Genomic DNA, 25,691 nt, shown 5'->3' with positions numbered 1-25,691 from the left:
GTCGTCAAATAAATCGCATCAACTTTATTGTACTTCTGGTTTGTGTTGCATCTAGCTTGATACAAAAAAAAAAATGACGTTTCGGTGTTTACTTCCTTGTTCAAAGGTCACGCTTCTTCTTCGGGGTTTCCTTAATCGGTAGTGAAGTAGCTTTCTTATATAAACAAAAATTGTTGCAGCTTCGTGACTGAGGTATAAACCAGAGCCAAATATGTCGTCTGATAAACTAATTGGACCCGCTTTGCCCCCAGCGTTCAGACAGGAGAGCCCTGAAGACTGTGATAATGAAAACGGATGTAAGTAACAATGTTTTTGCCCCTGAAGCGACACTTGTTTGCGCTAACATTGGCATCCGGTTGCATTTCCCAGTGCACTTAGTAGTTTTTCTTCTGTAACTCTGCAGTCGTTGGCCCTGCTTTGCCTCCCGGTTATAAACGGGGAGAAGCGTCGAGCTCCTCGGATGAAAGTGAGCAGGAGGTAGCGGTCAAAAGAGCCAAGACGGGACACACTGCTGCAGAGTGGGTTCCCTGCTGGATTGCGCCTCAGATAAATTAAATGTCTCGATAAACAAAATACTAACATATGTCTTCTGAGCAGGGTGAGCACAGAAGACGATGATGGTTTTTTTGGACCAGTCCTGCCGCCAGGATTTAAGAAACGCCCGAGTTCACCAGATGTGTGAGCGAATTTATCCTATAAAGGTTTCTAGTAAATTAAGGAGAAAAATGGAAATACCAAATTATGGAAACTGTAATCATATTCTCTCAGACCGCCTGTGTTGGGACCTGCTCTGCCTCCTGGGTTTTGCAGAGCAGCATATGAAGACAACGATGGAGAAGATACAGAAATTTACCCAGGGCCTGCCCTGCCTCCAGGTTACCAGGCTGAGCCCTCCAGCAGTGATGGAGAGGAAGAAGATGTTATTGGACCCATGCCAGTCAAAGGGCCATTTCAGGACACCGTGGCTCAGGACTTTGAGCGTAGAGCAAAAAGGATGAAAGAGAAGCTGACAGGAAAAGTAAGCCCTAATCCCAGACACTATACACAGTACGGTCACATCAGCTTAATCCTTGCATTTTAAAAAAGGGACAGAAAGACATGAATAGTATTTTGAGATGCTAGGATCTCTTCTTTCCTTGAATGCCTGTTTTAAAATTTTCTTCCTCTGAATTTCTTCTAATGTTTTTTTGTTTTTTTATCAATAGGATGCTCCTGAGGTGCTTACCAGAGAAACATGGATGACTGAGCTCCCGCCAGAACTGCAGCATATTGGCTTGGGGCCTCGAACTTTCAAAAGAAGGTCAGGTCCAGAAAACGCTGATCGCTCCATTTGGACGGATACACCAGCAGATCGGGAGCGCAAAGCCAGGGTAGTTACTGATAACAGATTTACTTTTGATTTTCCTCCAGAGTAAATAAAGTGGGAGGATAATGTTGCTGTACCGTCTGTCTGTCCGTCTGAAGTTTTACCTTTCTGGGCTATAGACTCCAAAACCACAAGGAGTTGAGCCATGAAATTTGGCATATTTTTTCTTTACTCTTTCAACAAAGATGTGTGATTAGTGGGGTTTATTTAGTACACTTTGTCTGCATTTATCTGAAGTGGAGAGTAAACAAAATGGATGATTTCAGGCTGCTAATACTATCATAATATATGTTAATGATATGCAGCCTCTTTCTCATTGCCTGATTGGCTCAGCCCAATCGTGTGGTCATATTGTCCTGTGTGACTACATCTACTTGACCATTATTGACTGAAATGGAGAAAGTGGGGATTCCCCATATCAGGCCACTGAACAGCTGGGGAATCCTAAATTTCTAGTTAAAGAACCAGTCTATTTATAGAAACATAAGTTCTTTAACCTGTGTCAACTTCTGATTGGCTGAGGATTGTCTAACATGTTGGTCAGGGATGACTTATGGCCATAAATCATACAGACTGTGACTCATCATTGTTCATCAGCAGTATTCCTCAAACCTAAACAACATGGCTGCATTATGTTTTATACATTGTTGCCTTATGACTATAGTGATGTTGTACATAATGCATTGATATTAATATCAAAGTTATATTTTTGCTGGAATATGTATTGTAACTTTACTAACCCAAGGGTGACTAAAAGTATTTGGATAAATGTTTAGGCCAGGGCCTCAAAATTAGGGCAAACTAGTTTTGCAGAAGGTAATACGATGTCTGCTGAAAGGTTTTCTATAATGAAATGGGGCTGTAATCTTATCCTGGCTTCTACATTTATTTTATATTTTCATTAATCATGGGAGAATATCCCCATCGGTGATGGGTCTTGTTACACTTTATTCTTTACACTAAATTTCTTTTTCTTTTCTCTGTATCTCATTGGTCTGTTGGTGTTCACCAATAGGAACATTTTGAGGGAAAGAAAAAGGGTGAAGCAGAGAAAGACGGAGACCCACATGTTTCCCAGAAGGACCTGGAGATGGCAGAGAAAGTATCAAAGTACAATGTAAGTGGTTTTACTTCATTTTCCTTGTCTTTTAAATGTTCTTGTTTAGCACAGTGTGTATTTTTGTTCACATTATACTCTGGACTAAAATTTCTGTACGCATTCCTTTTTATTAGGAGTCTAAACGTGCGGAGTCTCTGATGAGCCTACACACAAAGAATATGAAGGAGAAGGCGAAGGAGAAAGCCACCACGCCAGTGGAGAGGAGACCGTTTGATCGTGATGCAGACCTGCAAGTGAACCGCTTTGATGAAGCACAGAAGCAGCGCCTGCTGAAGAAGTCTCAGGAACTGAACACACGGTTCTCCCACAGCAAGGACCGAATGTTCCTCTAACACTCTGTGAAAGTGTAAAAAATGTGTTTGAACACACAGACATTAGCCAGTGAAATTTTCCTTCAGACTTTATACAATATGGACTGTGCTTAAACAAGTCTTTGTTGGTTTATTATACTGGACTTGAACACCCAATAGTTTGTGTCAGTGACTGCACGCCATGTTACAACAGATGTTTTAAACTCATTCAAGCTGTTATAAAGCAGCAACTATTGATGCTTTAATTTTTTTCTAAAATACACTGTATTAAAAACTGGTGTTAGAGAGAGAAAATTTTAAACAAATGGAAAAATTTTTCTTGCAGCATGTCAGGTTATCTTTTCAGATTGGACTATGTTCACACAGGTAACAACCAGATCAACCACAAAAATCTTGCATAATTTAGTTACTCTAATACTCTCAGATCAAATGTTATTTTCATTTTTTGTATGCTGCAATTTTGTAAAAAAAAAACTTTGACTTTGTACTGGGAGATAGTAAAGGAGAGATGAGTGTAGTCATAGATAAATAGGGATAGTGCAGTATAATACTGAGTTGTATAATGGTGCATATGATCATTTTATACAGTATATATCATTATACAGATATCTCTGACCTTTCTTGGCCTGCCTTTTTTCCTGGTAGCTAAAGGTATAGGAAAATACTTTGTCATTGATATTTAACTCACCTGTGAACATTCAAATTGTGCTTCATATGTATTTGGCCCCTTAATATAGCTTTGGGTGTGTTTATAAAATGAACATTTTAAACCCAACTTTAACCAACTAGATCAGTGACCCTAAAAGCCTAAAACCCTTCCATGATTGTACTCTTTGGTTTATTTTTCACTATCTTAAATGTTTTCTGAAACTTGCTGTAAAATGCGTCGCTGTCCTGCACATGAAGCTTTTATCTGTCCATTAAGCTGTTTTTTATTTAAATCTTTTTTTTTTTTTTTTTATCTTTTTTTTTTTCACAAATTTATTTTCTTTAAGTTGAGTCCGATTTTGCCATAAGAACAAAAAATATTTTCAGTTGTGAGGGTTTAAGCGATATGCCGTAGTGAAGAATGTAGAAAGGTCCACATTAGTGTCCTGTATATATCCCGTATCCCTGAAATATACGCACGTACGCGCGTATTTGATTACGCACACGAGCGGCAGTTTTCGTTGCTGAAGTTCATCCAGCCGTCGTTTTAAAAACAAGAGCGTTCAAGTGTTGCCAAGCAGAATACGGGCGTGTGGCTTGGCAAGGTACCTACACACTCTTAGTAATGACATTAGTTAATGGGATGTAAGGAGACTAAATTAAACAGCTAAAGCTACTGTTACGTTCAATTTGCTTCAGGTGTCTGAGCCAGGAGTGACGTCACTCCCACGTTACGCGTGCTCCAGCGGTAAAGTTGTAAAAGCAAAGGAAACGGTTTTAGATGCGTCAGTAGGTTGTTTTTTGTTTGTTTTGGCGCGTCACGTTCACGGACAGAGCCTGTTAATGAGCTTAATATGGGTTATTTAGTGAGTCACAGATGCGCACCAGTGGCTGCACAGATTGCAAGTTTGTTTACGTCATAAATAAATGAGCGTACTACAATCTTGGATTGTTAAATCGGGGTTAATCATTTCTTCCATTACTGGAAAACAGTGCTTAATGAGATTTACAGAGAAACTGTTCCCCAGTCGAACCCATTTGTAGTGTTATCTATCAGCCTTCACTGATAGGTGATGGCTCTCTAACAGCCATAGCTGCTAATACAGAGAGTTAAGCAATAGTAAAATGTTTATCACTAAATAACCACAAAGCAGATATCCAGTTTTTTCCCAATAAAGACAAACATAAGAAATGGCTCAGCTTTTATTGATTTTAAATATTTAAGTGTAGTTTTGGGAGGATGAACTTTCTTTCTTTAAAAAAAAAAAAAAAAAAAAAAGGAATACAGATTGTGCCACTATGAATGGATCCATACAGGATGAGTGAATCTGTCAGCTTGTTAAATCATGAATTAACTGATTAGCAACATTTTTTGGAAAGCTGAGTTAATTTTCAATAACCACACCCAGGCCTGCTGAATCAAGAAATCATTTTAGTAGAGCCTGAAAGTGAAGTAGGCTAAAAGTTCTCAAAAAGCAACATATCATGCCACGATCAAAGGTAACTCAAGAACTGCTGAGAAGTCATTGTCATCTATCAGTCTGCAATGGGTTACAAAGCCATTTATAAGCCTTTGGAACCTACCAAAATTACTGCAAAAATAACTCATCCGGGAAGTCACAAAAGAACCCAGAATAACATCTAAAGAACTGCAGGTTTGACTATCCTCACTTAAGGTCAGAGTTCATGATTCAACAATAAGATAAAGCCTTGGCAAAAATCACTCCCATGGGAGAATTTCAAGGAGAAAACCACTGCTGACCAAAGAAGAGCACAAAGGCTTATCTCACTTTTGCCAAAAAAACATCTTGATTATCCCTGAAATTTTTGGGAAAATATTCTGTGGACTGACGAGACAAAACTGTAACTTTTCTCTTTGCTCTCAACCAGAAAATCCTGAAGGAGAACGTCTGGATAACAGTTTGTCACCTGTAGCTCAAGCGCACTTGGGTTACAAAGATTTTGGAGTGGTCTAGTCAAAGTCTGGACTTAAACCCAAGTGAGGCGCTTGTGTGGTTGAATTGATGTGATAGACTCACTGCCAGCTGATGCAAAAGCTTGATGGGTTCTTTCTGCCAAGGGTGTTAAAACCAGTTATTAGTTTTAGGAAGCAATTACTTTTTCACTCAGGGCCAGGTAGGAGTAGATAGCTTTTTTTCCCCCTTAATAAATGAAACACTTGCGTCAGGCACAACAAACCTTGCTCCCGGCAGATGTTTTATCTGATCTGAACATTATCTGTCTCACAAAAATGTCACTCTCAAAACACTGAATCACAGCGATAACACAGAGGCCCTATTGTCACTGTCACTGGCCATCTCGCATGCAAATTTGGTATGAACGGGAGTGGTAGCTTTGCTGTAATATTAGCAAACAAACATACCAAAAACAATGCCCTGCTCCCCCCTTCAGGGGTGGGGTAAGAGTCATTAAAAACCTGCATTTTTGGATTTACTTGGTCTATCTTTATGTAACATTAAAATTTCATTGATGATCTGAAACATTTATGTGTGACAAATATGCAAAAAATAAAATCAGGAAGGATGCAAATACTTTTTCACAGCACAGAACCTCCACAGCTGTCATCTGGACCAACCACCTTTCCGCCATTCATCCTCTTCATAACTGTCCTCACTTTGCCCTTACTAATCCTCTACACTTCCTAATTCACTAACTGGCCTCCACCTGTCCTCTCTCATTTTCTTCTTTCATCAGCTTATTGGGGATTATTTTTTACTCAATGAATAAAATGACAAATGTTTGATAGTAAACTCCAGTAAATTAATTAATGAACAGTGGCTCAAGCAAATAATAGACAGTTAAATAATACATTAGACAGAGAGCAACAGATAGATAGTGCCAGACCAACTTTACGGCCTTTGGGCGATATATTTATCTTATTTATGACCTTCTCGGCCTCGGAGAAGAATATGTTTATCTTATCCTCAAAGGTTTTGCCAAAACACGTACATCTGTGTCTAAGGAGGGAAGGGTGTGTGTGTGTGTGTGTGTGGAGGTCATCGTACTCTGATGCTAAGGAGAATAAAACTACCAAGTCATGATTACGAATATGTGAGAGGGGAAGGTGTGTGTGTGTCTTTTATGGAGCTTTTATTGCTGATTGGAGAAGCTTGTGCCATGATGCCAGAACCAACCACTGGACGAACCAATCCGAGAAGGCCCAGTCTAAACCACGGCTCTCTCCAACTGTTTTTGAATTGATAGTGCTTGTAGATAGCACTTGTAGTATAAAATTGTTATGTTTAGCTTAGAGCAGGACTTGGGAAGGGAGCACAGCGAAGGCCTGTGTCACCCTGAACAAGATTTACCCACATGTACATGTGATATCTTCTGATTCTTTAATAAATTAATAGATTTAATAGATTCTTATTTTTTTAATGAAAGTGTTTCAGGTGTCTTCCTTTACAAATAAATAACACAGCCTTCTCAGAGTGCTCCCTCCACCTTCTCAACACACTCTCTTCACTCGTTAGTGTATTTCCATCTCTGTCCTTAATCACTCTCACCTGCTGCATGTTGAGTGTGCCAGCTTGATCACTGCCTACCCAATTGATACAAATCCTCTTCTCCTTTCTTACTATCCAGCTTCACGTACAACTCACTATAAGCTTTTTCCTTTGCCTCTGCCATCTCTTTTTTATCCTTTGTAGCTCAATTACTACATCTACAGTTTTCCACTTCTTTTTTCTTGTTTAATCAGTCAAATCTAGTCTGTTTTGGGCTTGAACAGCTGCACTGAAGTCAGGACAGGTGACTGACACTGAGAGAGGAGTTGTAGCTGGATTTGTTAAACTTATTCACTGAGAGTGTTTGTTCACATGTAAAGGTAGAGACAGCATCTTCTAAGCATGTCTCCTTTTCTGTGGAAAGTTCTCCAGAAAAAAAAATCCAGCAGTGATACCAACTTGAAGTGCTCTGCCAGCAGTGAATCAAAAGTGCAACAAACTGTTAGGGATTCGGTGCTCTTGCCCTGAGGAAATGAAATGTTCTAGTTACAACACCAGCAAAATGGTTAATGTTTAGCACTGACTTACACAACACCTCCTGGTGTGTAGCACAATGCAAAAATACCAATTTATGCTCTGGGTTAATTTAAGTATTTTTCCTTGTCAGATTTTGGCCAGCCATCATTTGCCAAAGCCTATCCAAGCATACACTTACATCTGTGAACAAACCACTCCCTGTCTTAGTCCCCTTAATTGCTGCCAGCTCCTCTGTATTCTCAAACTTTTATTATCCCAGGTGCCGCAGACATCACAGTCCTCGTACGGAGCCAAAGAAAAAGAGTCAAAATTGTCCGCCTTTCAACTGAAGCTTTAATTCAAAATAAAAGCAACAAAGTTGTGATTTCCTACAAAATCTTAAAAAAAGAAGCCATTCTCTGAACAGGAGTTTAACAAAGTATAAGGTATGGTCTAAAATGTTTTATTATTATATATCATTTACATTACATTACATTATACTTTAAATATTTCTTTTGGCTCCATAATATTGTGGTTAAAGCATTTAATTAGGAAGCAAGAGGTTGCTGGTTCAGTTCCAGCCAGAGGACAGATCTCCCTCTGTTTTTGCATCAGGAAGGGCATCCGGCACCCCTTTGTGACAAAAGAGCAGTCAAAAGCAGCTATACAGTAAATGTCTCCAGGCTAACAGATGCATTACCTTCTACAGAGTTATAAAGATGTAGACTGTAGAGTTTATTATGAGCTGATACTAAATCTGCAACATAATTGCTGTTTCCATCCTTACATTACATCATCAGCTGTGTGAGCAAATTTAGCTTATAAAGGTTTCCATTCAATTAAGAAAAAAATAAGTGGAATTTGAGGATAACTTTAATTTTAATTTGTAACTTTATCGTGTTCTCTCAGGTTGCCAGTGCTGGAACCTGCTCTGGCTCCTGAGGTTCACAGAGCAGCACATGAAGACAGCGATGTGAGACTAGCAGGCTGAGCCCTTTAACAGTGAGGAGAGGATGAAAATGATGTGATTGGACTCATGCCGACCAAAAGGCCAATTCAGGATACTGTGGCTCAGGACTTTGAGTGTTGAACAAAAAGGATGAGAGAAGCTAAAAGGAGAGGTGAGTCCTAATCCCAGATACTATGTACTAGACAGTCTCATCAACATAAACTTACAGGCTGACCTTTCACTGTACAAAAACCTGCATAAAGAAGGAACAGAAAGACTTTAGGAGTATTTTAAGGTACTAGGATCTCCTCTTTGAGTGCATACAATATACAGTATGGACTATGCTTAAACAGATCTTTCTTAGTCTATTAAACTGGACTTGAACACACAATATTTAGTGTCAGTGACTGGATGTTGTGTTACAACAGATGTTTTAAACCTATTCAAGCTATTGAAGCTTTCATTTTCTTCAAAAAAAATCTTTACTAAAACTGGTCTTAGAGAGAAAAATGAAAACAAATTGAATATTTTTTCCTGTAGCATGTCAGGTTTCAGATTGGACTATGTTTGTACAGCTAACAACCAGATCAACCACATAACTCTTGCTTAATTTAGTTACTCGCTAATACTCTCAGATCGAATGTTATTTTCATTTTTTTGGAAAAACTCAAATTTTGTTCTGGGAGATAGTAAAAGAGAGATGATAAACAATTTAGCCCACGTGTTTATGTGTGTAGTAAATACACACGCATACAGTGTATGTCATTATAAAGATATCTCTGGCCTTTCTTGGCCTGCCTTTTCCCCTGGTTGTTAAAGATACAGAAAAGACTTTCTCATCAATATTTAACTCACCTGTGAAAATTCACATTGTGATTTGTATTTATTTGACCCTTTATATAGCTTTGGGTGTTTTATATAATGAGTAAACATTTTAAACCTAACTCATCTTTCACCAATTACATTGTGGCATAAAAACCTAAAACCCGTACATTAAGCTACCCTTTGTGCATCTGTGATTGATTTTTTTTTTCATGATGTTAAACCTTTTCTCAAACTTGCTGTAAAATGCATCGCTGTCCTGCATATGAAACTTTGGACTGTTTTTAAAAACTTGTGTCCCTTTAAGTTGACAAAAAAACAAAAAAAATGTTTTTAAAACACGTGTTTTTAGCTATGAGCGTTTCTGCCATGTGCAGTAGTGACGAATGTTGTAACTAATTTGACGATAAATAAAGCTTAAAAAAAAAAACATGTCGTAACTAATATGGACCTTCAGGGACGCCATACATCCATTTTTCGTACGCATGCGTGCGGCTGTTGCATTGTTGAAGTTGTCTCAGACGTTATTGTAAAACATGTCAGAAAAAGGAGAGGTGGATTTAACCGGTGCCAAGCAGAACACGGGCGTGTGGCTTGTAAAGGTCCGTATACACCCTTTGTAATAACATTACTAAATGGCATCTAGGGTGAGGCAATGATCCAAACACGGCTAAGGCTTCCGGTAGGGTAGTTTTAGCATCTACTGCTACATTATCTAACGTTGGCTAAGTTTATCGGTTGTAAGCTCACTCCAGTTAAACTGTACAATATGTTGGGAGCAGAACGCACTGTAAACAACTGATTTAATTAGAAGCCATCGTTTTGTCTTTACAGTAAACAACATCCCTAGTTGGAGCAATGGCAGTAAAAGCAGGTTAAACTGTACATAACTAACTAATAATGATTTGGACTGCCGAAATGTGACTAAGCTGCAAAAGTAACGTTTTCTCCTGTAAAGCAGTCTAACCTTTACCGCTTAGATTACATGCATGTGGACGCTTTTAGTATCAATAAAGTTTCTTCTTGCAGGTACCCAAATACCTTTCTCAGCAATGGGCAAAAGCAACAGGCAGAGGAGAAGTCGGAAAGCTCCGAATCTGCAAGTATGTGAAGTAACTCAGCTGTAATAAAAACAGCTGCAAAGTTTCTTATGTGGGTCATCTGACTGTACATGTGGTAGGGAACCGAGTCTGTGTTGGTCACTGGTAGGAGTTAATAGGGGTTAGCTACATGTTTAATAAAAGCTGTATTTTAGTGTTATGCGATTAATGCACTTTGAATAACATTAAAAAGTCCCTTCAGTTAATTGTATTTTCTCTTGTTTTTATTTCCAAGGAAAGGAAATCAAGGAAAACCAGAGGTAAGCACAGGTTGAAGAAAGACTGCATCCCAGTATAGTCACATGCAGGAATGGATGTTTATAGTGCGAGCTATCAACTAATGATTACATGCTCTCAGTACAGGTTGTTCCCCGCTGTAATAGTATTGGAGAAACAATCCCTAAATACAGTAGTTTAAGTTATTTAAATACATTATTTAAATATATTGTTGCTATTTAAATGATCATATTTAAGTTTTGTTTCCCCAATGTTATTACAGTGGGCAGGTGGAAAGGCATGTTCAGAGACAGAAAGAGAGGAAAGGCGGGAGTGTGGAGGTGGGAGCAGGGAGTGTAAATGTAGGGACAGTGATTGGTAAATGGAAAGAGCTGACTGATATGAAGTCACTTTGAGGAACCGACGAGTGAAGAAAATGAGAGTGTAAAGGATGGATGGGGGAAAGTTAGTGAATCAGGAATTGCAGAGGATTAGTAAGGAGGAAGTGAGGGCAGCTATGAAGAGGATGAAGTGTGGAAAGGTGGTTGGTCCAGATGACATACCTGTAAAGATATGGAAATGTCTAGGAGAGAGGACATTGACCTTTTGGACCATTTTTTTTAACACAATCTTGGAGAGTGAGAGGATGTCTGATGAATGGAGAAGAAGTGCACTGTACCAGTTTTCATGAAAAAGGCTGATGTGCAGAACTGTAATAACTACAGACGGATAAAGCTGATGAGCCATACCATGAAGATATGAGAAAGAGTTGTTGAAACTAGGCGAAGAAGAGACGTGACGATCAGTGAGCAGCAGTATGGCTTCATGCTGAGAAAGAGCGCTACAGATGTGATTTGAGAGTGCTGATGGAGAAGTATAGAGAAGGTCAGAAGGAGTTGCATTTTGTCTTTGTGGCTCTAGAGAAAGCGTATGATAAGGTGCCAAGAGAGGAACTGTAGTACTACAAGAGGAAGTTGGGAGTGGCAGAAAAGTGTGTGAGAGTGGTGCAGGACATGTATTAGGACAGTGAATGAGGTGTATTGGATGACCGTTTGCAGTTCTGATAGTGAACCGGTGAAATTCTCAGCCCGGTGGGACAGCACCTCAGCCTGGCACAGCACCGGGCAGTCAACCACTGGCTAGAACCCTGTGATTTGTGACAGAATGACAGTAGCAAGACTGAAAGGGAAGGTTTACGATATGGTAGTGAGACCTGCTGTAATATATGGTTTGGAGACGGCAATGACAAAACGACAGGAGGTTGAGCTAGAGGTAGCCGAGTTGAAGATGCTAAAATTTTCATTAGGAGGATTAGGAATGAGTATATTAGAGGATAGTGTGACAGAGAAGCAAAAGAGGGATAGGGTGAGATGGAGGCAAATGATCTGCTGTGGTGACCCCCAAGGAGAGCAGCTGAAAAAAAAAAAAGTAAAAAAAGAAATCTATATTGTGTTGTTTCAGTGCATGCAGTAAGTTTTTGTTATATAAAGCAGCTGATTGTTGTTGCAATTGTACCCATTTAAATGGAAAACGTTGTACTATTTCTATACTTGTGCTAGAATTTCTCTGTTTACTATATAGTGTACTATATTTACTATAAACTGCTTGAGTGTTGAAATGCAGCTGCTGAAAAGAAAAAATGTGATTGACTCTTGACAGGTGTCTTTTACTTTGAATGAAGAGCTAACTGTAATCGATGGTATCGAGGATAAGAACGTGTGTGCACCACGCGAACACCCGTTCACCATGCAGTCAGTGGGCGGTCAGATGTTGGCAGTCTTCACAGAGACTTCATCGGGTGAGTTTCTCTTCATCTATGACCCCAGTCAGAGAACCGAGTCTCTGCTTTCAACATCTTTGCTGCAAGATGAGCTTTGCCTAATTCCAGTGTCAGTTTTCTATGATATAGTTAATATCCGCTTTCATTAGAGCCCACAGGTAAGTTCTGTGTGATTGGGTGGGTGATGGAGACGTTCATCTTGCTACTCATTGTACAGCTTGTTGTCTTCATACAGTTGTCCCCTTGCTTGCCCTGCTTGTCTCTGTGTGACCTGAACTCTTTGCAGGCTTTTTCCTAGAGTGTGACATTGTCCACAGTATTAACAGTGGGTACTCACAAGAAGTGTGCTCTCTACATCGTGGATAAGTGAACACTCAGTGGAAAACGGAAGGGTGTTTGTCTTTATTCAGTTTGATTTGTGTTTGTCTCTACATATTTCACTTTCAGTGTTTGATCATCTGCCATTCATTGTGGGCTGACATTTTCAGTCAACTGCCAATCAGCACAGCTGATTGAGTGTATAATCAAGCACAAATGGCTCCATTTGGGAATCATTTAACATGGAGGGCATGAGTAGCAACACAAATCATTACTGAATTCGGAGTTGATTTAATTTGTGCATGGGGTTGTTTGGCTCAGTTTGAATTTCACTACTCTTGTTTGTTCTTTGAGGGTAATTAGGGTTTCAATTTCTGTGTAATGCTTTTTTTTTTTTTTTTTTTTTTGCCATGGATGCTGGCAAAGCTGCAGTGGTTACTTTGGGACAGCATATTATATGTCTGTGTGCATTTTAGGGCTACACAATTTAAATGGTACATAGAGCCAGGGATTAACACGTAACAGTTTGCAGAACCGAAACTTCATCAAGAAGGAAGCTGCAAAAACAGTGCGAGGATGTAATAAAGTAATAAAACAGAAAATTTAATAGATCAACAGAAAAGACGAGAAGTAATGTTGCCTAATTGCAAAAAAAGTTTACTGTTTAAAACACTTTTAAATAATAATTACATTATTATTTTTTTAGCTTCAAATTATATGCATTTGTGCAGCCATGCCATGCATGTATATCAGTGGTGGGACAGGGTATCTGTGCTCCCTTGTTGTACGGCCATGCTTGCTTTGCTCATGTGCACGCATTTGTACTTGTCAGAGATCATGCCAAAAAGCTCTGTAATTTAAAAAGTTTTGGTGTGCGACTAAACCCTGGGTGTGGTTCTTACTGTTCGATACCTTCCATCCCTCGTATTTTCATGTTCATCCCTCCCTCCCTCCCTGTAGGCCAGTCAGAAGAGAGATCTGATGGCAGCAGCTCAGGTTCGGGGGCAGGGACAGGTCCAGGTGAGTCCTCTGTTTCAGAAGCGAGTGACAAAGTCGCAGATTCAGGAATTGGACTCAGAGGGTTTATTATTTTTCTCATCAAATGGTGTTTTTGGTATCACAACAAAAAGCCATTTACATGCTTTGGAGAATGGAATGTTGATACTAAAGGTGTAAATACACACATTCTTCATATGTAGTCATTTTGTAGTTACACTATATTGCCAAAAGTATTAGCTTGTCTCCCTTCACATGCATATGTACTTGACTGACATCTCATTCTTAATCCATAGGGTTTAATATAATATTGGCCCACCCTTTGCAGCTATAATAGCTTCAACTGTTCTGGGAAGGCTTTCCAGAAGCTTTCCACAAGGTTTAGGAGTGTGTTTATGGGAATTTTTGGCCATTCTTCCAGAAGCACATTTGAGAGGTCAGACACTGATGTTGGATGAGAAGGCCTGGCTCACAGTCTGCTCTAATTCATCCCAAAGATGTTCTATCGGGTTGAGGTCAGGAAGGGGCCATCCCTAAACCGTTCTCTCAAAGTTGGGAGCATGAAATTGACCAAAATGTCTTGGTATGTTAAAGCAGTAAGATTTCCCTTCACTGGAACTAAGGGGCCGAGCCCAACTCCTGAAAAACACTCCCACACCATCATCCCCCCTCCACCAAACTTTACACTTGGTACTGTTCTTCGGGCAACTTCCAAACCCAGAGTCATCCATCAGATTGCCAGATGGAGAAGTGTGATTGGTCATTCCAGAGAACATGTCTCCAATGCTCTAGAGTCCAGTGGTGGCGTGCTTTACACCACTGCATCTGACGATTTGCATTCCACTTTGTAAGGCTTGGATGCAGTTGCTCAGCCATGGAATCCCATTCCATGAAGCTCTCCACACACTGTTCTTGAGCTAATCTGGAACACGTGCATTTAACAATTTGGATGGGTGAGTGAATACTTCTGGCAGTATAGTGTAGTTTTGGCCTAAAGCTGTCTTTTTTGGAGCATAATTGTAATTCAGATGGAGCTTCTGTACAGTTTGTGCTATTGTGACCAAAGCATGGCAATGAGTGTGTGGTGAAACCAGGTTGATGCTTCTCCTAATTAGAGTGTGATGTCAGTTCAGTTGTTGGATTGGTGGCAGTTATTTGGCTGATGTGTGTGATACTATATATGTCTACATAATCAAGCACCCTTCAATACAACTTGCAAATGTAGCCAATTTTAATGAACTATGTCAATGTAAACTTTATTTATATTTCACATTTCATTATATGTAAACTCAATGATCTTACCATAAAAGATAAAAACATGAAAACCTGTGTAGGGCTACAATTATGCCAATAAAAACAACAAAACAAAACCTTAGAGATAAATAAAATACAAGTTAACACACACAAATATACACAGTTATTAAATGTAAGCCTGTGAGATTAAAAAGTTTTTTGTTTTTTTTTTTTGGAATGGACACAGTTGTAATTAACCTCAGGTCAGTAGGCAGCTTGGCCCAAAGAGTAAGAGCACAGTAATGGGAAGTACACTTAGATCCAATTCTGGGAATAGTTAAAATATCTGCTCCTGATGACCCGAGAGACCTAATCGGGTTATAGACACTTGAAAGCTTTATGAACTAATTGAAGGATTTCAGAGGTAATTCTGTATTGAACTGGGAGCCAGTGACATGAAGTGGCATCATGAACTGTGTACAGTACCAGTCAAAAGTTTGGAAACACCTTCTCATTCAGTGTTTTGTTTTTTTTTTCCTACATTGTAAATTAATACTGAAGTCAAGAGACTCAAGAAATAAACTCTTGACAAGGTACAGCTGTTAACTGAAAGCCATTCCAGGTGACTACCTCATAAAGGTGATTGAGAAAATGCCAAGATGTGCAAAGCTGTCATCTAGGCAAAAGGTGCCCACTTTCAAGAACCTAAAATATAAAATATATTTTGGTTTGTTTAACACTTTTAAGTTTATTAAATGGTTCCTTATGTGCTCCTTCATAGTCTGGATGACTTTAGTATTAATTTACAATGTAAGAAAAAAAAACAAAACATTAATTGAGAAGCTGTATCCAAACTTTTGACTGGTACTGTACAGAAATCACTCATACGATATTCTTCTGAGTTGGTGAACCTTTCATATATAAGACAAACTATCTGTGGTGTTCTGTTGAAGGACTTGGGGAACCCCAACACTAGAACTAACCTGTGATGGAGCATAATATCACTATGCAAATACAAATATATATTGTTTTAGAACTACAAGACCACAAGAACAAGAAATGCATCGACTGCACCTGAATTAACTGTGACAAAAGCATATATTTGTGCATGTATGAACTATAATATTTGCCAGTCAGAGGGAGCAGAGGATTCTAAAAGCTTTTTTGGTTTCTGTTTGTAGTCTGGGAGGTTTTCATCAGTCATGTTTGAGCAGCCTTTGGTTGTGTGCATATGAAAAGTCTGGAGAGCATAAGAGGAATTGCATCTGCCAAAATTCACTGGCAGTCATCTCTTGATGATTTGGCTTTTTATTAGCTTGTTAGTGTCCTTTTCCAGAGTGTGCTGGCCCCACTGAAAGCTGTTGCCTCTTGCCTCACAAGACTTAGAGACTTAGACTCAATTATCTCATAACAACTTCTTAGAACGCCAGAAAGAAGTTTCATTAACACTTAAGCCAGGATTATACTCTCCACGTTTGCAAGCCCGCTGGGGTCTGCTTCGGTCTGAGTGATGTAAATTTTGCCATCAAACGGTGAGTGTGAGAGTCCAGGTGGATGTTCACTTCCCTGTCTGTTTTTTGTGACAGCTGGGATAGGCTCCAGCCCCCCCCCCGGAACTCTGAACAGGATAACTGGAAGAGAATGGATGGATGGATTATTGGTTTTTTTCTTTAAAACTGTCATCCAGTTGTTCACTTACAGCATTTGTTTCCATCCCTCCTCGCCTAAAATGTGCAGTAAATCCAGTGGTACACACTGGTTTTTAATTACCTGTACTCTCTTTCAGATAAAATAGCCTTGGAGGGAGTAGTAGTGCAGAGAGCAGAATGCAGACCAGCTGTCAGTGAAAGCTATATGAGGCTGAAGAGGTGAGCATTTTAATTTTGGTGCAGACACATTAGTATTTGCATGAGCATGGACTGTATAGCTCAGTGTCTTAAATCTGCATTATCATCTACTGCATGCACATGGATGCTTTAATGTAAATTCTGTCTTATGTGTTACATTGATATTGTATACTTGGCAAGTAAAGTACTTTTTTCTCTCTGACAGGTTACAAATTGAAGAGTCCTCCAAACCTGCCAGGCTGTCTCAACAGTTAGAAAAAGCTGTTACCAGCAACTACAAACCTGTGGCCAACCATGATTACAATGTAAGAAACCCTACAGAGAAATGTGTTGTTTTTGTTAATGCACTAACTTTTTTTTTTTATGTTTCATAACAAATACATAAAGTTCAGTTAACTGACACCTGACCAAGAATTTGCTTGTTAAAAAGTTCTGCCTGTAGTACATCCTTGTTTTTAAGCACATCCCCTAAAGGATTCACACATAAGACGACCAGATGTCCCGCTTCACGTGGGACTGCGCAGCATGATATTTCCATGCCCCTCTAACTGCACATATTGCAGCAATGTCCCACATTTGGATTGTGGTTAGTTCACAAAATACAGCACACTGCAGTGTCAAAAACATTGTTTTAAAAACAGTTAATATGATTGGAAAAGGGAAAACACAAGCGTAAAGTGTGATACCATAAAAGCAAACTTTAACTTTATTGCATTTACCATGTGAGGGATTTGGGTGAATCCAGTATGTCCTTCCCATGATTTAAATTTGTATATTGTGTGTATTTTTGTTGGACTCCGCTGTTCTCATACTAAAATACTGTCAAAATGGCCCCTCAGTACACTGCAAGACAATCTCAACTAAATTCTTTCCACATATATGTTGACTTCACATGGAACTGAATGGAAAATAAAGGAAAATGTACTGCATTCTTTAGAAAATGATCAGTGCAAATTAAATGTTGGTCCTAAATTGTCTTGCTCTGCTGTTACATCTTTAGTTGCTTGATAAAATCTCACCTGATGATCTAAGGCAGACAGTGGCAAAGAGCCACAGACACTGAAAATCTTTTGCCACAACCTTCCTTTGCCTGCATTGTTTCTAAATAGAATATAGGTTTTAGTATTTTTTCAGTTTGTGTGACTCCTGTTGTATAATTCCCATCAGTGCAGTAACCAGAACTTCATCTGATTAACAGTTTACCTGTACATGTACTTTCAGGATGTCCTCTTGGTACGTGACAGCTTAAGTTGCTTTTCAGAGTAACTAATTTAGCACAATTTAATTAATCTCTTAAGATCTAATGAAGAGCTTAACAGATATAGATATTCTGTAGTAATTTTCTTGATTAAAATGTATATAGAATTTGAGCTGTTGTGATGGGTTGACTCTGAACTCTCAACAAGCAAATCTGCCAAGTCCAACACCTGACCAATTTAGCTGACACATGGTCTTTTCAAGTGCCTGGAGCCAATCTACCACTCAACCATCGGTAATTAGATAATAGATAATTAGCTAAAAAGTCTTTACATGACCTCTGTCTGTTTTCTCTGCAGCGTGAGTATGAGAGGAAGAAGAAGGAGGAGGGCAAGAGAGCACGAGCTGACAAACAGCAGGTGTTGGACATGTTGTTTTCTGCTTTTGAGAAGCACCAGTACTACAACATCAAAGACCTGGTGGATATCACCAAACAGCCTGTGGTAAGACTTGAGGGCTACACAAAGGCTTTGGTTCTAATGCTGTTTATAGTGACTGATTTGAAAGCATACTGTTGGCCCACAAACCTGCATTTAATTTAGATTTATTGTTTAATTTTCTTTTCAGATTTACTTGAAGGAAATCTTGCGTGATATTGGCATCTACAATGTGAAGGGAACACACAAGAACACCTGGGAGCTCAAGCCAGAGTACAGGCATTACCAAGGCGAGGAAAAGACTGACGAATAGTTCTTAAAACCTAAGGTGGGAGGTTGGGAGGAGGTTCCTCCCAGATCAGAGCTTGGTTGGACCTGGTGTCTTTACATCAGGTCTGAAGATGCACTGGATGATGTGGTGGAGTTTTATAGTTCTGTGTCATTCTGTAGGAGACAAAAAGGAGTACCATGGAAAAAAATCTGAGGTTATACACTGAAACATACACCACCTTTTTCAGTCACAGCTTCAGCGTCAGTGTTTTATGAAGATGTATGACTTGTGGTTCAAAGCAGTGGATCTTTTTTTTTTATGTTTTGTATATCCAGAATCATGGGGTTTAATGTGTAGTGGGTAAACTTTTAGAAGACCACTGGTGTTGCTCCCACCACCAAATAAATGTGACCTCTTTAGCAAGTCACTTTACTTCATTAAAATGTAGCTCATCAATTTTCTAAAAGACAAATTTGGTTATCCTTTGCTCCAGGTGACTTCTCACTAAACCACCTTCTGTATAATTTTAGGTTTTAAATTTGACTTATGCAATAAAGCTTTTTTCAGGAGAAAGTTGAATTCTTGGTCATCTTTTAATAGTAACAAAACCATGGTGAAGACAAATAAGCGTGGATCAATCACAGGTTTTCTTACAGCTGCCATACCATGTTAAGTCACTCACTGTTCTTCCCCATTTGATGCTCAGTTTCAACTTCAAGTCATGTTGACCATGTCTACACACCTAAATGCATCAACTTGCTGCCATGCAATTGGCTGATTAGAGTTGCCTTTAAGGAGCAGCTGACTGGGTGTACATAAGAGTTCAGTGATTACAATCAATTACCTACAGTTAGTGTGGCAGTACAGCCACCAAAACTCAGTACACTGCAAGACAATCTACATTTGTCTTCACTTTTAATCTTCCAGTTTACTGTGACTTGTGCTGCTGTGTTTGACAGGTTAAACATTAATTCACAAATACACTCAAAACAGGGTTGAATAGTTTTATTTGAATAAAAAAAAAAAAAAAAAAGTCAGCTCGATACACTGCACACCAACTCAATGCAGTATGTGCCGCAAAATGTTGGCAGATGAAAACCTGCTATAAATATGCCAATGAAACCTAAACATGATAATTACAAACTTTGGTTTCTTTGGAAACAGAAGGACGACGTTCCACTGGGGCAAGCTTGGTTTAATTGTTGCAATGCATCTGGCTCATTACCTGCAAGAGGGAGGAGGAAAAAAAAAAAATTTTTTTTTAGAAACATCCAACCACAAAAAGGTCATCCTGTAATAAGCAATTTAAAGCCAGATCTCAGCAACCCCTACAGTCAACTGACCATGTTTTGACTAGACACCATCAGCATGTGCACATATCAAACTTCATTCAGTATTTTGGGTGAAATACTGAAAACATTTAGGGAATATGAGGTGGGACTTTACCATTCCTAACAAGCTTAAAATGTATTCCTCTATTCAATCTGTGCTGCTATAAAATGTAGCAGTCAGAAAGTGTGAGGAAAGCTCAGTTTAGCATCTTTTTGCAAACCCAGAAGCCAATGAACTCTGCTTCAGGTCTATCAGTGGATGCAAACCCCAGTTAAAACATTTCAAGCACTCACCAGAATTCATCAGCTCTTGTCCACAACTCCCCAACAGCCTCTCAAAGCTCTGGTTTCATTTCTCCATGCTTATCCTTGACACCAATATAGGGAAAAAAAAATAAAATAAGTTACACTGTTTCTTTAAAGTATATGTAACCAAGGTTTTCATGTTCAGGTGTATTAATTTATCCTCCCTTCTTCAATCTGAGACGCCATGGAAAAAGAGCGATCAGAAAGCGCAGGGACATTTAATATCACATCTAAAAATTATAACCCAGGATCTCACAGCAGAGAGCCCAGGCTGTCAAAGATGTCATTTGCGACCAGGCACGGTCACTTTAACTACTCAAGAGTGGCAAAGTCTTTACAATGTTAAACTTAACACATGCAGTTTCACATACTGCTTGGTACCCACCTTCCCATCTCACATAATGACAGACATTGCCATGATTACAGCAGTCACCCTCCATCTGGCTCGTGCAGGTGTCCACCTAGTGGTGGATCTGCTTAAAAAAAAAAAAAAAAAAAAATGTCATGAGGTTAAAAACATGCTTCAACATTTCAACAAGGTCAGAGAGCAGGTTTAGTTCAAGGGGTTAAAAAAGTAACTCAGTGAGTGATTGTGGAACAAAACGCATGTTTAGGTTTCACATTAGCTTGTTTTTCAGGGTTAACTTTGCTACAGTGACGTTAGTTTTAGTGTAACGTTTAAACAGAACAATGTCGACCAATATTAACAAGTCAAACGGCTCAATCTTCATACACCCAGTCCTCAGGAGTTGCGCTCGGTAACGATAAATATAAACCTCATGCTAGTATTAGCACGAGCTAACTAGCAGCACTAGAGCTCATCCGGTGCTATGCTAAATCTGGTATCCTTTATGAGCTAAAATGGTTTTTAGCCCATTTCGCTAATTTAACTGTTATTTTGGGCTTAAACTGAGAAGCCGGGTTTGTTTTGAACAAAACATTTTCTTACTGGTGATACAAAATGGCTCGAGCTAATTTACACGTGTCTGCTGATTCAGAATAAAACTATACGCGTCGTAAACTGAATTTTGTTTAACTTGACGGAACGACGCAAATACTTACAGCTGAACATGTCGCGGAAGGTGAATGAAGCGCCGAAATTAAGCATTTTACGTTTCAGAGGACACGCTCGTCTATAACCCGAACACAGCAGAGTACAATCAGTGAAAGGACCGCTCTGGGGTTACCGAGCAGAATATAAAGGATACCGGTGGTGGCTCATTGTCGCCCCCTTCAGTCCGGACGGGAGCTTGTAATCTGCACTGTGGCCATCTGGTGTTCACAGTAGGTCACGGCAAGTATTTACTGTGATTTACAAAGTGCGCTGTACTGATATTCACTGTAAACAGTTTCCTTAGAAAATTATGTGACGTTAGACTACTGAAATACTACTACTAAAATATTTTTTACATTATTTTAAGTGAGTATGAGCACAAACTAATATTAGCCTGTGTGGTATGATAATTATAGATTATAGAAAATAATATAAAATTTAAAATGGCCCATACATCAAACATCAACCACAGGTTAAGATAAAAAGTAATTAAGAATATAACATGTAAAGAGATTTCCATCAAATGTCGAACACGAGGCCAACGCGCATGTGCAAGACGCCACCTCTTCTCCCATCATTTTGTGGAGGTGAAGCACTTCTTAATTGGACTCGGCGAGTTTAAATGCTCCTCCATCAGCTTCCTGTGGATGTATGTGACGACATGGAGGCATCAAAGAATACTTAAGAACAGGTAATTTGAGACTTAATTTTGCGATGCTAAAATGTACACAAATAATGTTCAAACTATTTGATAAAGACCAGATGTTTATTATTGTCTATTTAAAAAAAACAAAAACACAATTTAAATGCATTTCCCCGGCAGCTGAATTAACAACTAGCCGTGTTAGTTCTTAGCATGGTAGTTTTGCCTGAAACATTTAACTTTTTTCCTTCCACAGGCAGTAGACGTTGAAGCATCAGCCAGCCCAGGTATGTTCAGAGCAGTTTTTGGAATCAAGAGAGATGGAGGAGGAAAACGAGGAGAAAAAAAGAGCCAGAGGCACTCAGGTAGGAGCAGAAACCACTGGTAGTACCTGTGTAACAGAAATGAGGCATATATGCTTAACAATGACATTGCAACTCTAGACATGTATTTCTTTAATTGACTCCTTCCCCCTCACTCCCCAGTGATCCAGTATGTATTTTGTTCTGGGTCACAAAACTGTATATGGAACATGTATGTTATGTTGTACACACTCAGTCTGGTATTATTTTATGGCAATATTCAGGCTCTCTCTTCTCTTGGGTGATTTAAGTAGAGCCATTTCAATTAGCCTAATTCATCAGTGTGTTCCGTCCTTCACACAGTGTCCCGCTGCTTGAATTTAAAGTGTGTCAGGCGAAGTTGGAGTGGGTTAAGCAAACATCCTGACCTACTAAACACATACTGAATGCCAGAAGAATTTGCGAGCAAGTTGTGATTGCAGCAGATGCATCTGTGCACTTGGCATGAAGCTGGTGTGTCTTCTGTAAACAAGTTAAATGTTTTGTAGGATTGTCTGTCACAGATGAAATGAAGCTGTTTGTATTTTTAACAGGGTGAACTTGTCAACTCGCCGCAGTAAAGATGTGATTTGAGACTGTGCAGCGGAGATACGTAAACATAAGTAGAGCTGGGTATTAGAGCAACCGTGTTGCCCATCAATATTTAATAGTGTGCTCCACTGGGTAGAAAGAACAGAGAGGATGATGGAGAACTGTGTCAGTCTCATTAAAACGATAAAGTTTACTGTACACTGGCTTTTCTCTGATCATTTGCAGAGATTTGCCTCCTTCTTTAAAGCTTGCCATTAAAAGGCAATGATCAGTCTACACTTTCAGGGATTGTGCAACAACATAATAGATGAATTCGTAGATTAGGCAGTGGACCTCTGACTCCTTATTTGGCTACGCACTCATTCAAGGCAGAAGGTAGTGAATGGCTTAATTATGCTACAGGGCAAACTGTGGCACTCACATATAATCAGTATATAAGTGGCAAGTTTCTGTCATCACATGCTTTGGAAACTATAGAGTCTCTTTAAAAGCTCGACATGAAAATGATTGAACTATTGAAAGATAATAACTGTAGCCTGTTTAATGAGTGTGATCCCATTCCTTTAAATAGATGATCGGGCAATGCCAACTTTCCATTACCTCATTAAGAAATATGCCTCGAGACACGATATGTTTGCTGTGTCGCAGCCTTCTGTGAGACATATTTTATAGGCTGATGCTTGCTCTCACTTTCTGCAGTATGTTAAATCTGCTGTACCGTGCTAACTCTGCTTTTAACTCAACACCTGCCCACCTCTGTCTGCTCTCTACACCTGTGTATTCCACGCAGGTGGTGAGCTGTACACCCACAGCACCTTGCAGAGGGGTAGCGGCCAGCGTGACACTCGCTTCCAGGACCGTGACGGCGGCTGCACAGAAAGCCCGGTCAAACTGAAGAGACTGTCCAAGGGCATGTCCATTTCTTTGCCCTCCTCGCCTCTTCTCCCTCACCAGGCTGACATTGTTCCCTCCCAGTCGTGCAGCAAGTTCCCAGGTGGGTTCGTTTGAAATGATCAAAACAAAGCGTGGTCTAAATGTGCTGTATGTAACTGAGAGTGACAAGGAGGTGTGCGACAGGGACTCGCTGCAAAAATAACAGAATGCTTTCACGGCTTTGCCTTGATTAGCGGGGATCGTCTGTGCGTTCAGCTGTTCCCATACATGTGACAGAAAATCCAAGTGCATGCAGACCATGCCTCCAGGGGCCAAAAACATGTTGACAGATTGTCAGAGTAAATAATTAAGTGACATAACTTAAGGCAAGAAACCTCAATTAGGTAGGTCATTTTTGAAGTATTATATTATTTTGGATCTATATACAAAATATTAAGTCATGTTTTAGGTCATGATCAAAGAGAAAATAAACCAAACATTAATTTAAGGCCAATTTCTTATCACATGTACTGTTGGCAGGAGAAGTAAGCATATTTTTTTTCATCACGTAAATAGCTGTGAATTGGGACACATGTTGAAATCTGTTTCACGTGGTCCTTGTGTGATTGTTGCAGAAAAGTACTGTTACGTGACCTTTTCTTCTCTTTTGCTTCCCATGTTTTTAATGTTGATCTGTCATTTTCAATAAACTGAAAATGACAAAATGTCAGAAGTAGATTCAGTTACACGGCTCAGATTTACAGTTATGTGAAAAAGAAAGCACCCCCTCTTTCAGTTCTGAGGTTTTACCTATCAGGACATGGTTTTTAAAAAATGACCTAGTCATAAAATAGTTATAAAATACATTACACTGTGTCTTTATTTATGTAACAAAAGTTAAGCCACAATGCAAGAGCAGAGTGAGCAAACGTGCACCCCGTGATTCACCACTTTAAGCAGCAATAACTTGAAGTATGACTTTATCAGTCTCTCATGCATCATTGTAGAGGAATTTTGCTGCACTCTTCTTTGGCATTGCTTAATTGCTTGAGGTCATTGAGGTTTAAGAGCATTCATTTATGCACAACTCTTGTAAAGTCTCACCACAGCATTTCAGTCAGGTTGAGGTCTGGACTTTGACTGGGCTATTGCAGTACCTTGATTATGTTGTAGTTTTGCTGCTGTGCTTGGGATCATCATCCTGTTGCGTGACCCATTTCAGCCAAGCTTTAGCTGTCAGAGAGATGGTCTCACGTTTGACTCAAGAATACTTTGGTATACAGAGGAGTTCATGGTCGACTCAGTGACTGCAATGTGCTCAGGTCCTGTGGCTGCAAAGCAAACTCAAATCATCACCCTTCCAACACTGTGCTCGACAGTTGGTATTAGTGTTGGTGTTGATATGCTGTGTTTGGTTTTCTCAAAGTGTGGAGCTGTGCATTTAATCAAGTGCATTTGATTATCAGCACCTGGCTGCTCCGTATCCACTTTGGTTTGGTTTTTGTTAAATAAAAAATGGCATAGTACAGTATGTCATCACATAAAAGTACCACTTTAATACCAGAAAAAGATAATTCTCAGTGTTTGTAGACTGGCAGTCTCAACCTTTCTATAACACTTTTGGAAGTTGCATAGTAGGCCTGGATTTGTCTGTGTGATGTCACAACAATCCTGCTTGTATATACTGGTTTAAGGTGAGGTTACATGTCAGGTTTAAGGTGAGCAACTCTGTACTTACAGGATGCTTCACAGTGAGGGTTAATCAGTGTTTTGTGAATCTTTAATTTTAAACATTCTAAAGCTTATAAGCACTTAGAACATGCAGTAAATATTTTCAGATGTAATACTTTTTTTTTTTTTTCAAAAAAGCTGCAAGTTCTGCAATGTTTTCCATATATGAACCTGTCTGGAATTGTTGCATGAAAAGAAAGCAGACTTCATATTTACCTGAGGTGCTTCACCTTAGAGAAAACACTAGGTGGCAGTGTCCTGCAAAA

The 25,691-nt window shown here is 39.3% G+C and overlaps 2 protein-coding genes, 1 long non-coding RNA gene and 1 other non-coding gene across 6 annotated transcripts; 2 read left to right on the top strand and 2 right to left on the bottom strand.

Moving 5' to 3' along the window:
• Positions 1 to 111: 111 nt before the first annotated feature.
• Positions 112 to 4,619, top strand: gpalpp1 (GPALPP motifs containing 1). The gene is made up of 7 exons (XM_030757828.1): positions 112 to 296; positions 404 to 518; positions 598 to 678; positions 769 to 1,018; positions 1,206 to 1,370; positions 2,382 to 2,483; positions 2,600 to 4,619. Exons 1-7 carry the CDS (start codon positions 212 to 214, stop codon positions 2,816 to 2,818), a joined length of 1,017 nt encoding a protein of 338 aa, XP_030613688.1. The 5' UTR covers positions 112 to 211; the 3' UTR covers positions 2,819 to 4,619.
• Positions 4,620 to 9,660: 5,041 nt separating this feature from the next.
• On the top strand, positions 9,661 to 19,157 carry gtf2f2a (general transcription factor IIF, polypeptide 2a). Of its 2 annotated transcripts, XM_030726171.1 has the most exons (9): positions 9,661 to 9,801; positions 10,229 to 10,302; positions 10,535 to 10,559; positions 12,175 to 12,313; positions 13,574 to 13,633; positions 16,629 to 16,710; positions 16,895 to 16,994; positions 18,246 to 18,389; positions 18,514 to 19,157. In XM_030726171.1, exons 1-9 carry the CDS (start codon positions 9,736 to 9,738, stop codon positions 18,634 to 18,636), a joined length of 813 nt encoding a protein of 270 aa, XP_030582031.1. In that variant the 5' UTR covers positions 9,661 to 9,735; the 3' UTR covers positions 18,637 to 19,157. The 2 variants fall into 2 exon arrangements, with proteins under 2 accessions (XP_030582031.1, XP_030582032.1); XM_030726172.1 differs by lacking the exon at positions 13,574 to 13,633.
• Positions 19,158 to 19,602: 445 nt separating this feature from the next.
• Positions 19,603 to 21,462, bottom strand: LOC115778065 (uncharacterized). Of its 2 annotated transcripts, none has more exons than XR_004019748.1 (4): positions 21,294 to 21,462; positions 20,617 to 20,707; positions 20,220 to 20,293; positions 19,603 to 19,819 (listed from the first exon to the last, which is right to left on the bottom strand). It is a non-coding gene; the product is annotated as an uncharacterized LOC115778065 (long non-coding RNA). The 2 variants fall into 2 exon arrangements; XR_004019747.1 differs by having other exon boundaries at positions 20,617 to 20,704; positions 21,294 to 21,458.
• LOC115778416 (small nucleolar RNA SNORA31) lies at positions 20,058 to 20,190 on the bottom strand. Its single transcript, XR_004019789.1, has one exon. It is a non-coding gene; the product is annotated as a small nucleolar RNA SNORA31 (small nucleolar RNA).
• Positions 21,463 to 25,691: the final 4,229 nt, after the last annotated feature.

The sequence above is a fragment of the Archocentrus centrarchus genome, chromosome 3 (assembly GCF_007364275.1).
Source record: "Archocentrus centrarchus isolate MPI-CPG fArcCen1 chromosome 3, fArcCen1, whole genome shotgun sequence".
NCBI classification, from domain to species: Eukaryota; Metazoa; Chordata; class Actinopteri; order Cichliformes; family Cichlidae; genus Archocentrus; species Archocentrus centrarchus.
This window is presented reverse-complemented; position numbering and strand designations above follow the sequence as displayed.